Source organism: Leptonychotes weddellii, chromosome 13 (assembly GCF_054177405.1).
Source record: "Leptonychotes weddellii isolate Sample4059 chromosome 13, ASM5417740v2, whole genome shotgun sequence".
Lineage (NCBI taxonomy): Eukaryota > Metazoa > Chordata > Mammalia > Carnivora > Phocidae > Leptonychotes > Leptonychotes weddellii.
Window position 1 is genome coordinate 24,674,384 of NC_138381.1, and position 17,990 is coordinate 24,692,373.

Consider the following 17,990-nt stretch of genomic DNA (forward strand, 5'->3'; position numbering starts at 1 on the left):
TAAGGAGTCCTGCAGGCAATTCTGATGCCCGTTTCAGTTTGAGAACCACTGCTCAACCCACTGCTCAAACTTGAGTTTGTGTTAGAATCCCCCTGGAAAGCTGACTTAGGAGATCTGGGATGGGATTTCTAACAAATTCCCAGGGGATAGTAATGCTGTTCTTTTAGAGGTTGCTGTTTTAGGGGCTCTTAAAAATTGCTCAAGAGATTCTGATGGATTAGTCTGGGCTGTGGCCTGGGCTTAGCAATCTTTTGAAATCTTCCTAGTGTTTCTAATATGCAGCCAAGGTGAAGGGTCACTTCTCCAGGAAAACCCCAACAATCCCTGGCCTCCCCAGCTTTGGGTACAACTCTCTCTCAAGAGCTCTCCTGGCACCCTGGGCTTCCCTCCCCAGGAGTCGTTGTCCTGCTGCCAAGGACAGACAACTATCTACTTACCTTTTCCTTCATCAGAAGGTAGACCTCTTGTAGGCAAGGACCTTGCCTCCTTTGCTCTTTTACCCTCAGTGCTTTGAAAGGCGCTCAGTAAATATTTGTTGAATAAATAACACATAAAATACCTCTATTAGTAGTGCTCACCAGCATGGGGGATGGTTGTGCTCTCCTTTGACATCAGTAGAAACACAAAGAAAGGCCTGTGTTCTGTGGTTTGGGATGAGGGCTCTGGAGGGAGAAGAACCAGAGCTATGCTTCCTGTCCCTTGGAATTGAGCAATCTGGCCAGATCCTGAGGTAGTGGTTAAGAGCGTAGACTCTGGGGCTAGCCTGGGTTCAAATTCTGTGTCCCTCTCCACCACTCACTGCTTGTGTGATCTTGGCAGTTACTAAAGTACTCTATATTCCAGCTTCCCCTCATGCAAAATGAGGATAATTGGAGTACCTTCCCTTTGAGTTTGTCATTTTGGAGGATTAAAATACGGGTAAAGCCATGAGAGCAATACCCAGCCTCTATTAAGTACTATTATCACTCCCTTTCAGTTTATGGAAGTGATCAAAATTATCTGATTATTTTAATCTCAGGTTAGAATAAATGGTTCTCATTTGCCAAGCCCCTAATTAAGCCCAAACATTTGCTTTTTTTTCCTCCTAAAGAGGACCACAAGTGTAAGCAAAATAAATAACATAGTGAAGCAACACAAGCTGATAAAATTAGGAAACCAAAAGGCATGAAAGTATTTGCTAGCATGAGTTCCTGTATTTCACTCAGTTTGAGTCCCTAATTTAAAATCAGTTTGGTTTTAAACTGAATGCTCTTTAGCATACTTTTTAATTGGATATATTTGGATATAATAAGGCTATTGCATTTTTCTTAGTTTGTAACTAGGACCAGGCTTACGTCTTGTTGCTTTTATTAATACCCCCACCAATTTCTTTTCTTTGCAATTCTCCTCAGAGCTTAGAGGTAAGATTGCTATAAGCTCTGGAGAGAGGTAAAGATATTAAAACATATTTCCTGTGTTAGGGTACTGACTTTATTGGGGATATATAAAAAATGGCCTCTTCTATAACTTTTTTTTATCCCTGAAAAGCTATATCTCATAATCCCATGAGGAATACAGGGTAGAAATCTATTTTCCCTCTCTCTCTCTCTCTCTCTCTCTCATTTTCCAAAGGGAAACTAAACTACAGACTATTCACCAAAGGTCAGACAGGACTCCAAACTGACTTCCAACCCAAGACCTTTCCCATCAGGCCCTGCTGTCCTGGGAGGAGCAGTAACCATCCTACATAGAGCTTGGGAGGAGGTCGTGGCAGGTGGATGCCAAAGGACAGTGCAAGTTCACCCGTTTCATCCAAATCCACAAGCTCTAACCCCGTGGTTCCCAGCCCCTGCTGCACATCGGAGTCACTTGGGGAGCGTTTAAGAATTAACCTGTGACAGGGCCTCTACCTCTGACTGATTAAGTCAATTTCTGGAGAATGGGGGTCCAGCATGGGCACTTTTTAGAAAGCTCCAGTTGGGGGGTCGGTGGGGGGTTGCGGGTAGAGGGATTCCAAGGGGCAGCCGGGGCTAAGAACCCTTGTGCCTGGAAGTAGGATAAGCATCTGGAATGAGTGAGTAGGTGAGTGGACCTGCAGGGCTGTAGGAAGCTGCAGCTCACCGAGGCCCAGTCACCTGCTGTAGGGAAGGTTGATAATTCCTGAGGCTCCTGTGTACACAAGAGAGCCCTCACTGCAGGGGAAAGCCTGCTGCAGTCAGGAATGGGGGTAGCAGGAGAAGTCCACCTTGAAGCTCCGGGTCCTTTTCCGTCTCCCTTTACTCGATCGTCCCCTCACACCCCAGCGGTGGGGCCGGGGCGGGGGCGCACCAGCCTCTGGCCGTTGGTGCTGTTAGGAAGCCCTGGCCCACAGCCCTTTGAGGGAATATTGCTGCACGTCCTTGGGGGTGGTCAGGATGGTTTTCCCCACCCAGACTTGAGAGAGCCCTCCAAGCCGGCGAGAGAGGACAGTGGGTTTCTGATGGTGACCAGTGCCCCTTCACGGCTGCTGCCCAAAGGTGTGACGGCCAGGGACAGCCAAAGACGTGTCAGGAGCTCTTCCCAAGCATGTCCAAAGAGACTGCACTTCAGGGTGCCCACAGGAGCGGTGGCTGGTACCTGGAACCTCTTCAGACCCCAGCACCTCTTGGGTATGGGTGTGGGGGAGGCTCTCCCCGTGCCTGAGGCTGAATTTCCTACCTGTTCTGTGAGTGGGAGTGGGACGGAGGCACAAGCAGGATCATATTTATTGAGAGGAAATAAGCACAAATGCCGGAGTTTATGAACAGATTTATTCCTGCTATGCATGCCACGAAAGAGAAAGGAATTAGCCTTCCTTGAGTGTCTAACAGTAGCTGACATTTACTGAGCCCTTCCTACAAGCCAGGCACTGGTTAGCTTGCTTAATCAGTACAGTGACCCTGTGAGGGAGGCACTGATGTCTCCATTACATAATGGAGACATTGAGGAGGTGGCCAGAGTCCCGCGCCAGTAGGTGGGGAAACTGACATTCGAGTTCAGGGCACCTCGTTCCAGCCTCTTACTCAGATTGCTGGCTACGTTTTCACCTGCATCTTCTTTACTCAGTGCTCAAGACAGCCTTTCAGGCAAGTGGCATGTCACCCATTTTCCATCAAGGAGACTGGGGCACTGAGAGAGGTAAACTTGCCTGACCCCTCACAGCTAGTAAATGGGGGTGGGGGGAGAGGGGAGGCTCAAGATCTATCTGGTGATAAACACAAATTCTAACTCACCATGTTACCTCTGCCAGATGCCTCGACTCATTCTGTCTCCCCTCCCTTCCGGAGGGAATAACCACAGAGCCAGGCCTTGCCCGGCCTAGTGAGGCAGACACATGTGCGTCTGTAATGTAAGTAATGATGTTATGATGGGATACATGCTAAAACAGAGTCGTGGGTGAAGTATTAGGGGCAGTGGGGGTAGGGTAACGGCCCTCGCATGGCGGAGGGAGGGCAAAGGTCTGGCCCAGAACCAAAGGAAGTAGGAAATTTTCAGGTGGCTCGGCTCAGCTGACTCCTCCCCAAGTGAAGGTATTAGCATGAGAAAAGGCCCAAGAGAAGAGAGGACATGGACTCAAAGGTAGATCCACATTTTGTAGAGTTTGGACATTATGCAGTTTTGGGGTCCCTCCTTGGGAAAATGCAGTATTAGGAAAACAAGGTTAGATAGGAAAGTAAATATTTACAGAGGGTGAAAAAGATCAGAGCAGTTGCAAATTCGAAAAGCTGACTGTGTTGGAGGTCTGTAGGACCACCCTCAGGCTCTGTGATAAGCTAGAAGGACTCAGAAAAGCAGTTACGCTAGTGGTTGTGGTTTATTACAGGGAGAGGATGCAGATGAAAATCAGCAAAGGGGAAAGGCACAGAGGGTGGGGTCCAGGAGAGACCAGGTGCAGGCTCCTATTCATCCTGTCCCAGTGAGGTTGCACAGGCAGCACGGAATTCTCCCATCCATGCTGTGCATCAGCATCTGCGAAGTGTCACCGATCAGGTGAGCCCACCTGAGACTTGTGTCCAGGGTTCGTACTGGGGGAGGTGTCAGTCGAACAGGCAAGCAGCTCCCATGCAGCTGACCTCAGCTACTCAGTCCCCAGCCCCCCAGAGGTCACACTGATAAGGTATGGCCCAGGGCTTTGGACACACGAAAGCAGGCATTCCCCATCAGTCTCACTGTTAGCCTAACCTATCTGTTCACACTGACAGAATGTGGCCCAAGGCCTCAGGTATTTAAAAACCACCTCTTATCAGGATATTTCAAGGGCTCAGAAGTTCTCTCCCAGGAGCCCGTAAAGGGCCAATCTTTGGAATGTGCAGGGTTTGAACAATCTGAATCTGTTAAGCTAACCCTTTACTGCAGACTGATATATACCACAAAAAGTCCAGCAGAAATTTTTTTTTATTAACTGCTTGACATACCTCTATAAAACATTGTTCCTACAATACTGCATGTTTTCATCTTTTCATAGTTTGTAAGATTTTCTATAGAGAGAACAGAAAGTTCAGTTTTCTAGTTGTTGTTCAGAGTTTATTGCTGGTAGGATGCATATTCAGCTTCACAAACAGACGTACCCATTGTAGTACCACTCACTATAGGTTTGTGTTTGAAAAATACTGGAATTCTGATGCACTTTATTTCTCACAATTCCCATGTTAAGAAACATCATGCATTTATAATTGCATATGTTGCATTATCTGCAAATTTTACCAATACCTGTGACGGGTGAACACGTGCCTAGGGCCCTCGTAGGGCCTTTAAAGGGGTCCCGGGAGCTTAAGTTTCTTCAGCTTCGTGGTAAAGCCTCCTCTGGGTTAAAGAGTTAGTCACTGGCAGGCTAGCCTGTGCCCAACACGGTGCTGAGTTTCACAGGAGCAGCTGAGAAGGGGCTGCCCCGAACCCTGCTCACGAGTGCGCAGGACTGTTAGGGAGAGTAAGGTGTAAAACCACACAAATGAGGAACAAAATTGACATCCAGGCCTGGGAGAACTTAGAAGGTGTCTTAGTCTGGGCTGAATTATCAAAAGTAGCAGGGACAGGGTGGTTTACACACACCAGGCATGTATTTCTCACCATTCTGGAGGCCAGAGTCTGGGATCAGGGGACCAGCATGGTTGGGTTCTGGGGAGGGCCCCTCTTCCGGGGCGCAGACCACTGACTGTTCATTGTAGCATGTGGTGCAAAGAGAGAGCTCTGATCTCTTCATCCCCTTTTAAGGACCCTAATCCCATTCTTGAGGGCTCCAGCCTCATGACCTAATCACCTCCCGAAGGCCCCACCTCCCAATATCATCACATGGGTGGGGGATAGGTGTCAACATCGGAATTCTGGGGGGACACAAACATTCTGTCTAAAGCAGGAAGTCTGCGAAGCTTTCTCCTTGAGCCCCCCTGCCCTGGGGTCCTAATCTTCAGATTTAGCTCTGACCCAGGACCACTGAGGACCAAAGGGCAGACTGGGGATAACTGAATAAAGTGACGAATCCAGAAACTGCTTTATTACTAACAGTGAATTTTCTAAGAGATTCAAATCTAAGTGCCTCCTTCATTTAACATATGTGGTAGTTTTTTACCAAAATTATTTAGTAAGCAAGATCGAAACTTATAAAATTCAGTGTATAATTGACCACTGGTTTATTTGTATCTAATGGGTAAATGAAACAAATTATGGATACCAAAGTCTACTATTCTGACAAAGATTTCAACAACAACAAAATCAAAAAACTGACATGAACTAGTGAATAAAAATAAAGTGCTTATATATTTTAAAGTTTTTAATTCCAGTTAACATACAGTGTTATGTTAGTTTCAGATGTACAATATAGTGATTCAGCACTTCCGTACATCACCCCGTGTCATCACGACAAGTGCTCTCCTTAATCCCCATCACTTGTTTCACCCGTCCCCCCACCCCTTTCCCCTCTGGTGGCCAGCAGTTGGTTCTCGATAGTTAAGAGTCTGTTTCTTGGTTTGTTTCTCTCTCTTTTTCCCCTTTGCTCATTTGTTTTGTTTTTTAATTCCACATAGGAGAGAAATCAAATGGTATTTGTCTTTCTCTGACTGACTTATTTCACTTGGCAGCATACTCTCTAAATACGTCATTGTAAATGGCAGGATTTCAGTCTTTTTTATGGCTGAGTAATATTCCATTGTATGTATCTACCACATCTTCTTTATCCATTCATCTATCGATGGACGCTTGGGCTGCTTCCATATCTTGGCCATTGTAAATAACACTGCTATAAACATAGGGTGTGTTAAAGCGCATATATATATACATATATATATATGCATTTTTATAGATTTTATTTGAGAGAGAGCGAGAGAGAGGAGAGCAGAGAGTGTGGAGAACTACAACATATTACCAAGTTGGCTACAAAGAAAGTATTTTAAGAGGCGCCCACAAGGCAGTGTGGACAGCTAAGCTGTTTCCGGCACTAAGACACAGGAGAGGGGTGGGCGGCTAGATACAGGCAGCGCCCGCCCGAGCTCTGTGGGGGGGACGGTCCTGGAGAAGGAAAGAGGCAGTTGCAACCCTCAGACGCAGGCTGCGCAGCAGGGATGCCGCTTGGCTCGCGAAGCCCGCTCACCTGAGAGCTACCCCCGGGGATCGGCGACAGCCTCTGCAATTGGCAGCAATGGGGTTGTTAGGAGAAAAAAACCCGGAGGAGGGCGATGCGCCTGAAATCAACATCAGTAACGGAAGGCCGGTCCTGCACACCTGTCACCCAGCACAACATGTCACCGAACGGCAGCTACAATGTGAGCATCCGAGAGGCTGAGGGCCTCCTCTGCTTCAGCCTGTGGGCCCCACCCTGAAGGTTCTGATGACACGGTGGATGCCAATTAGGTAGCACCGTAGGTACCAAGAGCTTCCATATACATCCTCTTATTTATTTATTTATTTATTTATTTAAAAGATTTTATTTATTTATTTGAGAGAGAGAGTGAGAGACAGAGAGCACGAGAGGGAAGAGGGCAGAGGGGGAAGCAGACCCCCTGCTGAGCAGGGAGCCCGATGTGGGACTCGATCCCGGGACTCCAGGATCATGACCTGAGCCGAAGGCAGTCGCTTAACCAACTGAGCCACCCAGGCGCCCCCATCCTCTTATTTATTTATGTTTTTTAAAGATTTTATCTATTTGACAGAGAGAGACACAGCGAGAGAGGGAACACAAGCAGGGGGAGTGGGAGAGGGGGAAGCAGGCTTCCCGCCGAGCAGGGAGCCTGATGCGGGGCTCGATCCCAGGACCCCGGGATCATGACCTGAGCCGAAGGCAGATGCCCAACGACTGAGCCACCCAGGCGCCCCTACATCCCAGAGAATGATTTACCACGCTCTACGGAAAGAAAGATAACCTTGCCACTTAAAGCGGTCATTCTCAACCCTAGCTACACCCTTGGAACACCTGGGGAGTTTTACAAACCTGTGGTGACCACACTGCACCCCAGGCCAACCAGAACTCAGGGGCTAGGAGCCGGGCAGAGCGGGCGCCCACAGTAGAGCTGCTTTCTGCTTTCACGTGTATCTGGGCCTTGGCCTGCATGAGGGTTGGGAAGGGCCTCCGGCCCCTGAAGATGCCCTGCATCACTGCCCAGGAGCACCTGGCCCCGCAGCGGGAGGGACGTGGGGCCCGAGGCAGAAGGGCCAGAGCAGGGCAGCTTGGAAGGACTCTTGGGTGAACGGAGATTTTACGAAGCAGGAACTCAGCCTGCTGTCCAGCTGCCTTGAATTATCTGAATTTAGAAAGGAAGACAGGATTACGGCAAGTGCTCTATTTTATTTTAGCTCAGGCAAACCCAACACCATGGGTAGAAGGAGTAAAAGTAAAGGCCCCATTCAGAGCATACTTCCTCCAAGAATTCAGGAGATTTCTCATTTGTCTCCCTGTCAAGGACCATTTCATAACTCGGAGCAGCTGTTTTTCTTTTATGAGCCGTCTTCATTTTTTACCAAATGGCTGTGCATGTTTTGGTCTATTTCTGTACTTTCGATTCTGTTCTTCCAGTAATCTGTCCCTTCGTGTATCACTGCCATACTGTTTGAATTATCAGTATCAGGGCTTTGTAATGCATTTTAATATCTGGTCAAGCCATTGCCATCTTATTGTGCTGCTTTTTCTCAGAGTTGGAGGAAAAAGTTTAATCCAAGTCACAAGTTCATCTAGCCTAGATTTAATCTTTCATGTCAGTGCTTTGCGGAGTCCTTCCCTCCTTGGCCCTGGTCCCCGTTCTCTTTTCTTCATCTTTGGTGAAACTGTCTTTCAAATTAAATCTTGTAAGTAGATGAGGAGGAGTGGCTCAGGTGGGACGGGGGTGGTGGGGTCCTGGAAACATTGCCACAGAAACCCATGTTTTGAAGAAGGGTCTAAAAATCCCTGACTTACGTACTTAGGATGCTGCATGATAATCTGCTGGAAATGGCAAACCGTTCTACTAAATAACTGTGATTAGTATCATTTTTATATTGACGGCTCATTAAAATTTTTTCCTCTTCTCACTGTGTAAACACTCCAATCTATTAACTATGAATAGTGTTCTCTTAGCTGATGTCTCTGTCTCTCTTTCTTGCACACACACACACACACACACACATCTCAGGGGACAGACCCAGACCTTGCCCCATTCTCCCCAGGACAAGTGTTAAGCATGGCATGATTTTAGGGCAACATTCTCTCCCTCTCTTTTTTTTTTTTAAGATTTTACCTATTTATTTGACAGAGAGAGACGGAACACAAGCAAGGAGAGTGGGAGAGGGAGAAGCAGGCTTCCTGCCGAGCAGGGAGCCCGATGTGGGGCTCGATCCCTGGACCCTGAGATCATGACCTGAGCTGAAGGCAGACGCTTAACAAGGACTGAGCTACCCAGGTGCCCTAGGGCAACATTCTCTTAACATCCTTCTTCATCTACTTATTAATGCCCCTCATTTCCTTTATAAGAGAAAAATCCTTTCATGACATAAAAGAAACTGGCAAGCATTATTGTGAATAAGCTCTACTCCAAGCACATAAGAATTTTTTTCTTTTTTGGACAGCTACCAAGCAAAAAGATGAGGAAACCATGGAGACCACTGTGTGTCAAGGTCATAGGAAAGGGAGGGTGGATATACAGAAGGCTCTGGGGACTTCACAATTTTGTTGTGGGCTCTAGTAATTATTTTTCTACCTGCATGTGTACAGTGAGAATGGTGGGCCCATGAGAGCTGGAGCCAGAAAGATAGGGTGCAGCCTCTAATTATGGAACCTTCATTTTTTCCTTATTGGTAAGCCAGCCTGTTTAGCCATCATTCTATTGAGCATCTACTGCATGCAAGATGCTGTGGAGAATACAGAGATTTAAAACCTCAAGGTTTTTATGATTTCTTGGAGAAATAGGCAACACAACCTCACAGAAATAGAAGCAAATGACAAATTTGCTGGATGATAACACAGGTGAAAATCTGCATTATCTTGGGTATGATGATGACTTTTTACATACAACATTGAAGGTAAAATCCACAAAAGAAATAAATGATAAGCTGCACTTAATTAAAACTAAAAACTCCTACTCTGAAAACTATAGAACACTTATGAAAGAAATTGAAGATGACAAAAAGAAATGGAAAGACATTCCATGCTCATGGATTGGAAGAACGAACATTGTTAAACTGTCTATACTACCCCAAAGCAATCTACACACTTAATGCAATCCCTATCAAAATACCACCAGCATTTTTCACAGAGCTAGAACAAACAATCCTGAAATTTATATGGAAACACAAAAGACCCCAAATAGCCAAAGCAATCCTGAAAAAGAAAAGCAAAGCTGGAGGCATGATTCTGGACTTCAAGCTGTATTAAAAAGCTGTAGTCATCAAGAGAGTATAGTACTGACATAAAAACAGACATGTAGATCAGTGGAACAGAATAGAAAACCCAGAAAAGGGCCCACAACTATATGGTCAACTAATCTTTGACAAAGCAGGAAAAAATATCCAATGGAAAACAGTCTCTTCAAGAAAGAGTGTTAGGAAAACAGGACAGCCACATGAAGAATGAACCTGGACCGCTTTCTTACACCATACACAAAAATAAATCCAAAATGGATGAAAGACCTAAGGAAGGTCTATAGGTGTTTATAGCAAGGTCTAAAGACCTCCTATGAGACAGGAAACCATCAAAATCTTAGAGGAGAACACAGACAGCAACCTCTTTGACCTTGGCTGTAGCAACTTCTTACTAGACATGTCTCTGAAGGCAAGGGAAACAAAAGCAAAAATGAACTATTGGGACCATCAGGATAAAAAGCTTCTGCACAGCGAAGGAAACAATCAACAAAACTAAAAGCCTACAGAATGGGAGGAGATATTTGCAAATGACATATCTGATAAAGGGTTAGTATCCTAACTCTATAAAGAACTTATCAAACTCAACACCCAAAACCAAATAATCTGTATTTTTGTACAATAATAATAATCTAGTTAAGAAATGGGCAGAAGACATGAATAGGCATTTTCCAAAGTAGACATACAAATGGCTAACAGACACATGAAAAGATGCTCAGCATCACTCATCATCAGGGAAATACAAATCAAAACCATGATGAGATACCACCTCACACCTATCAGAATGGCTAATGTTATCAATGCAGGAAACAACAGATGTTGTCGAGGATGTGGAGAAAGGGGAATCCTCTTACACTGTTGGTGGGAATGCAAACTGGTGCAGCCACTCTGGAAAACAATATGGAGGTTTCTCAAAAAAGTTAAAAATAGAACTACCCTATGACCCAGCAATCGCACTACTAGGTATTTACCCAAAGGATACAAAAATACAGATTTGAAGGGACACATGTACCCCGATGTTTATAACAACGTTATCAACAATAGCCAAACTATGGAAAGAGCCCAAATGTCCATCAACTGAGAACAGATAAAGAAGATAATGGTGTATATATACAGTGGAATGTTACTCAGCCATCAAAAAGAAGGAAATCTTGCCATTTACAGTGACGTGGATGGAGCTAGAGTGTATTATGCTAAGTGAAATAAGTCAGAGAAAGAAATATACTATATGATTTCACTCATATGTAGAATTTAAGAAACAAAACAGATGAACATACGGGAAGGAAAAAAAAAAAGAGAGGCAAACCATAAGAGACTCCTAACTACAGAGAACAAACTGAGGGTTGATGGAGGGTGGTGGGTGGGGAATGGGCCAGATGGGTGATGGCATTAAGGAGGCCACTTGTTATGATGAGCACTGAGTGTTACATGTAAGTGATGAATCACTGAATTCTACTCCTGAAACCAATATTACACTATATGTTAACTAACTAGAATTTAAATAAAATTTTGAAAAAATAAAAACTAAAAATTCCTGCTCTGCCAAAGTCATTGTAAAGAAAATGAGAAGATGAGACACAGGGAGAAAATATTTGCAGAAGACATTTCTGATAAAGGACCGTTGTTCTAAATATACAAAGACCTCTTAAAACTCAACAATAAGAAAACAACTCCATTTAAAAATGGGCAAAAGGAAAAAAAACGGGTAAAAAACCAGATACCTCACCAAAGAAGATATACAGATGGCAAGTAAGTATATGAAAAGATGCTCAAATGAGAGGTCATTATGGAAGTGCAAATGAAAACAACTGATTAGAATGACGCAAATCCAAAACACTGACAACACCAAAGGGTGGCCAGGATGTGGAGCAACAGGAACACTCATTCACTGCCGGTATGGCCACGTTGGAAACCAGTTTGGCAACTTCTTACAAAATTAAACATCCTTTTACCATATGATCCAGCAATCATGCTCTTTGGTCTTTACCCAGAGGAGTTGAAAGTTTGTGTCCACTCAAAAACCTGCACATGGATGTTTATAGCAACTCTAGTCATAATAGCCCAAACTTGGAATCAATAAAGATGTCCTTCAGTAGGTGAATGGATAAACCGTGCACATCCAGACAATGGAATGGTTACTCAGCACTTACAAGAAATGAGCTATCAAGCCATGAAAAGACATGGCGGAACCTTAGATGCATGTTACTAAGTGAAAAAAACCAATCTGAAAAGGCTACATACTGTGTGGTTCCAACTATATGACATTCTGGAGAAAGCAAAAGTATGGAGACAGTAAAAAGCTCAGGGGTTGGTAAAGGTGGGGGTGGGGGAGGAGAGATAAATAGGCAGAGCACAGAGGAATTTTAGGGCTCTGAAACTACTCTGTGAGATACTATAAGGGTGGATACATGTCATTATACGTTCGTCCAAACCCATCTAATGTACAACACCGAGTGAACTGTAATATGAACTATGGACTCCAGATGATAATGATGTGCCCATGCAGGTTCACTGACTGTGACACATTTCCTGTTCTGGTGGGGGATGTTGGTGGTGGGGGAGGCTGTGCATGTGGGGAGAGGGTGGGCTGGGGGTACATGGGAACACTCTGTACTTTCTGCTCAATTTTGCTGTGAACCTAAAACTGCTCTGAAAAATAAAGTTGTGTTTGTTTTTTTAAAGGCAGTCTACACAAACAAACACTTTGAACTTCCTCAGCTTAAAAAAACTTCATGGAAATGCCAACTATCAATAGTTGCGTCTAAACAAAGGAATTATTGGTTAAGAAAAAATGAGTTTCAGGGGTACCTGGGTGGCTTAGTCGGTTAAGGGTCCAACTCTTGATTTTGGCTCATGTCATGATCTCAGGGCCGTGAGATCGAGCCCCAAGTTGGGGTTCTTTCTCTCCTTTCTGCCCTTCCCTCTCCCCACCTCCCTCACCCCTGCTTGCACTCTCTCTCCAAAAGAAAGAAAAAGGAAGGAAGGAAGGAAGAAAGGGAGGGAGGGAGGGAGGAAGGGAGAAAGAAAGAGAAAGAAAAGAAAAGAAAGAAAGAAAAGAAAAGGGAAAGAAAGGAAAGGAAAGAAAGAAAAGAAAGAAAAAAGAAGAAAAAATGAGTCCCAGACCTAAATATAATTCCTGAAGCTGTGAAACTTACAGAAGGAAACAGGGAGAGGATCTTTATGATCTTGTGTTTGGCAGTGACTTCTTAGTCAACATCATAAACACTCACTAGGAACAAAGATACTCCGAACTTCACTAAAATAAAATTCTGTTGTTTCAAAACACACTGTTGAAAAAAATTAAAAGAGGAGTTGCAGACTGGGAGAAAATACTTGCAAAAGTCACATCAGTATCTGGAAAAAAATATATAGGTATGTGTAAAAATTTAACCAAGAATAAGAAAACAAACAACCCAATTATTTAGGCAAAATATTTGAACACAAATTTCGCCAAAGAATAGACACGGATGGCAAATGATGTATACATTAGCACAGCTGTAGAGGGGGAATAAATCCATGGGGGAGAATAGACAGATCGCCCATGGAAAAGAATTCCAAATAATTTATACTCTACCCTGAAAGATGTGGAGCATAACTCTCCACTCCTTAAGCGTGGCTACACATAGTGAAGACTTCTTTCCCAAGGGTATAGCACGGAGAAGGGGTGAAGTAACGTTGCAGTGGAGGCTGACAAACTCTGCTTCAGCCAGGTGATCAAGGTCAAAATCAACAGTGATTAGTTATGTTGATACTATGTGCTCTTGACATGATATGATGAAAATGGCACTTTACCTCTGTGGTCTTCTTGCCAAAAACCAATAAGCTCAGTCTAATCACGAGAAAAGAATCAGACGAATCCCATTTGAAGGGCATTCTACAGAATACCTCCTCAAAACTGTCATCACAAACAAGGAAACTCTGAGAAACTGTTACAGTCCAAAGGAGCCTAAAGACACATGACAACTAAATGTAATGTGGTGTTCAGGATGGGATCCTGGAACAGAAAAGAGACTTTAGGTAAAAACTAAGGAAATATTACACACTGGACTCTAGTTAATAACATCATATCAGTATTGTTCATTAATTGTGAAAGATGCACCACACTAATGTAATTTGTTGACAATAGGAAAAACTAAGTGTGGGTTATTTAGGAACTCTCTGTACTACCTTTACAGTGTTTCTTTAAATCTAAAAACTTTTTTTTTTTTAAAGTAGGCTCCATGTGCGGTGTGGAGCCCAGTGCGGAGCCCAGTGTGGGGCTTGAACTCACAACCCTGAGATCAAGATCTGAGCTGAGATCAAGAGTCAGACGCTTAACTGACTGAGCCACCCAAGCGCCCCAAATCTAAAACAGTTCTAAAAAATATTTTTAAAATGCTGTTTACAATAACATCAAAAAACATAAAATACTTAGGAAGAGATTTAACAAAAGATGTGGGAAGCCTGTATGCTGAAAACTACAGAGCAGAGCTGAGAGAAACTCAGTAAGATATGAATAAATGGAGATGTATTCTATGTTCATAGATTTGAAGACTTAATTTGGTCCAGATGTCATATTGTTAAGATGCTATCCCAATTATAATCCCATTAGACTTTTTGCAGAAATTGAAGCTTATTCTAAGATGTACATGAAATTGCAGAAGGACCTAGAATAAGCAAAACAGTCTTAAAGATTGAAGTTGGAGAATTTATACTGCCAGATTTCAAGACACACTATGAAATTATAATAGATAGGACAATATGGTATTGGCATATGGATAACTACATAGACCAATGGAATAGAATATCAATTCTAGAGGTAAACCCATAGAGTATAACTTGATTTTTAACAAGAGCACTAAATGAATTTAATGGGGGAAAGGAATGTCTTTCCCAAAAATGGGACTGGAACACTGAATGTCCTTATGGAGCAGAAATGAACCTTGACCTCTACCTCACACCATACAAAGATTAATTTGAAATGGGTCATAAATTTAAGTGCAAAAGGTAAATCTACAAAGCTTCTAGAGAAAACATTCTTAAAACACGTAAGTCCCTAATCATAGCAGAAAAACATGGGTAGATTTGACTTCATCAAAATTAAAAATTTCTACTAATTAAAAAATGTCTACTAATCATTTAAGAAATAAAAACACAGACCACATTCCAGGAGGAAATATTTATAAGCCACTTATATCTGACAAAGAACAGGTATCCAGAATGTATCTTGAAAACCTCCTACAGGGCGCCTGGGTGGCTCAGTTGGTTAAGCGACTGCCTTCGGCTCAGGTCATGATCCTGGAGTCCCTGGATCGAGTCCTGCATCGGGCTCCCTGCTCGGCAGGGAGCCTGCTTCTCCCTCTGACCTTCCCCCCTCTCATGTGCTCTCTGTCTCTCTCATTCTCTCTGTCTCAGATATATAAATAAAATCAAAAAAAAAAAAAAAAGAAAAAAGAAAACCTCCTACAAATCAATAATAAAAGACAACAGCATTATGAAAAGGACAAAAGACCTATGCAGGTTCTTCATAAAGATATAAAAATGGCTAATAAGCATATGAAAAAGCTACCCATTTTTCTTCTTCCTCCTCCTACACCTTCTTTAGCCACAGGTATTGGATAAGTGGGGTGGCATCATTCACTCAGTGTATTAGGGTTCTCCAGAGAAACAGAACCAATAGGGGGTGTGTGTGTGTAGAGAGAGAGAGAATGTTTAAGGAATTGTCTCTCATGATTGTGGGGTTGGTGAGTCCTAAATCTGCAGGGCAGGCTGGCAGGCTGGAGACCCAGGGAAGAGCTGATGTTGCAGCTCAAGACTCAAGGCAGTCCAAATGCAGAATTTCCCCTTCCTTGGGGGGAGGTTGATCTTTTTTCTCCTAGGGTCTTCACCTGATTGGATGAGGCCCACCCATATTGTAAAGAGTAATCTGCTCTATTCAAAGTTTTCTGATTTAAATGTTAATCTCATCTAAAAAATGCCTTCACTGAAGCATGTAGAGTAGTGTTTGACCAAATGTTGGGTACTGGCCCTGGCCAAGTCGACACATAAAACTGACCAACCCATTAAGCAAGCATTAACTGAACACAACTTCCCTAAGTATGCCCATTGGTGATACAGCAATGAAGGAGAGATTGCTGTTCTCAGCTCTCTCCCAGTCTGGCAGGTTTAGCAGCGTGCACACCCAGAGGAAGAGGCAATGAACTCACCCGGCTGGTGGGCATGAAGGAGTGGAGTGTGGGAAAGCTTTCCAAGAGAGATGACAATTGAACTGACTCTTGAAGATTTATTGCTGTATTCTGAGCTCCTAGAACAGGGCTTGGCACAGAGCAGTGCTCAATAAATATTTGTGAATGAGGTCAGAAGCTATGGAAAGAGAATAGAGCGGGACAGTGATAATCCTTGCATGCCTGGCTAAGGAGTCGAATTCGGGGGAGAGCATCTGATGGGTTTTAAACAGTGTGTGAGATCAGCGTTGAGAAGTCTCATGACAATGTGGAGAACAGACCCTAGAGGCTGGCAGGGAGGTTGGAAAGACAGTCCAGAGTGTACTACATTAGACCAAGAATGACATGAATAGGCAGCTAACTAAGACATTGGCAAACCTAATTGGTAAGGGATGGAGAATAGAGATTTAGGGGCCAGGACTGAATGGTGGAGAGGTTCTGGGAAGGAACCCAGCACAGGACGGGGCCTCACACACCGTTATTTTTACAGATGAGGAGTCTGAGACCCAGAGAGAGGATGCAACTTGCCCATGGCCACACAGCATGCTGAGAGAATGTATAGACCAGAACCCAGGTCCTGTCTCTGATCAGGTGCTCCTTCCATGCTGGATGGATCGTGTCCTACTGTCTCTTGCTCTCCCAGCCAACCTTGTCCTCAGGGAAGTTTCCAGTGTCCTCGGAGCCTCCACAGTGGGAGATGAGTCCCCAGGCGGCCTCACTCAGCACCGCCTCTGGCTGTGGAAGAAAAGGCCACAGCACTGCTGAGAAGCTGGGGAGTCTGGGGGATGGTGCTGGGGGCAGGGGTCACCTGAGGCTTCTTCCAGGCACAGTCCTCATCCCCGAGCACCTCCCTCGTCATGGCTGAGGCTGACCCTGAGTGGCGGCTGTTATTTTAAGTAATTCACGTTGGAGGGAGGAAGTGAGGGAAATGTGAAAATGCGTAGCTATTGCAAGATGTGTGTGATAAATGAAACAGGGAACATAAAGACAGACGAAGAAGCACATCTGTTATTTTCCTCCTTTTTATAGCAACCTGTAAGGCAGACTTTTCACACTAAGTAGGAACCCCTTAGCTCCTGAGCAGTCTCCTGGCCCCAGCCCTCATTAGCCCCGACGGGAGCAGCGGAGGAGGGTGCTTGTTGCCGGGGCCCCAAGAACCCACGTGAGCCCCCAGAACCGCACCCCACTCCAGGCCCTCCCATCAGGGCAGAAACCAAGGTTTTGCACGGGAGCGGGTTGGTGGCTTCCTCTCCATTTATTGAAGGGTGGGGTGGCTCCCTCAGCCAGTCCCTAAACCCAGGGACATCTGCTCCCAGACTGCTCCTTACAAGCAGCTGGGAATGCAAAGGGGACGTTGTCGTAAGAATATAGACACGGCTCCCTTCACATGGGGAAATACTAACATTCTTTCTCTCAAGTCACTTTGCCTCTTTTTAGGGGTGGATGGTGTGCCCGGTGCCCGCATGCCAGTGTCGTAGGGAGCTGGGGCCAGTGCAGCCAGAGGATGCTGAGCCTTCTTTAGGGGGCTCTCCTCTCTGTTCCGAGGCCCATCAGCTGCTGTGAGGAAGGATGGAAGGGCTGCTGGGGGGACCAAGGCCCCCAACACAAGCCAAGTCAGCCTGCTTGGGGCCTCGGACTTCCCCTGGGAGCCTCCTTCAGAGTGAAACATCGATGCCATGGTTTAAAACAAATCACCCTGGGAGCGCGCCCAGATGAAGCTGTCGGTCACTGGGGCCTCAGCTCTCATCAGGTCATTTCTGTCGGTTGTAGGATTCAAGGGAAAGAGCAGGTCCGCTCCTTCCTGGGTGGCAGTCAGCCCTGAGGGGAGCTGGGGCAGCTTTGGAGGAGTGAAAAGGACATCTAAAGACAGAGGAGAGGGAGGAAGGGAGGGAGCATTTCAGGGGAGTGACCGAATACTTGGGATGACTGCCGCGAGGCAGGCAAAAGAGAGGGGAAAAGCCTCATCCAGGAGTG

At 44.9% G+C, this 17,990-nt stretch overlaps 1 protein-coding gene across 1 annotated transcript in view; it reads left to right on the top strand.

Moving 5' to 3' along the window:
- Positions 1 to 16,581, top strand: part of PIAS2 (protein inhibitor of activated STAT 2) — a 124,011-nt gene extending 107,430 nt beyond the window's left edge. Inside the window, exon 14 of the mRNA XM_081801288.1 lies at positions 16,507 to 16,581. Within this exon, the coding sequence (XP_081657414.1) occupies positions 16,507 to 16,566 (60 nt within the window). The 3' untranslated portion in view covers positions 16,567 to 16,581. The remainder of the gene's footprint in view (positions 1 to 16,506) is intronic.
- Positions 16,582 to 17,990: the final 1,409 nt, after the last annotated feature.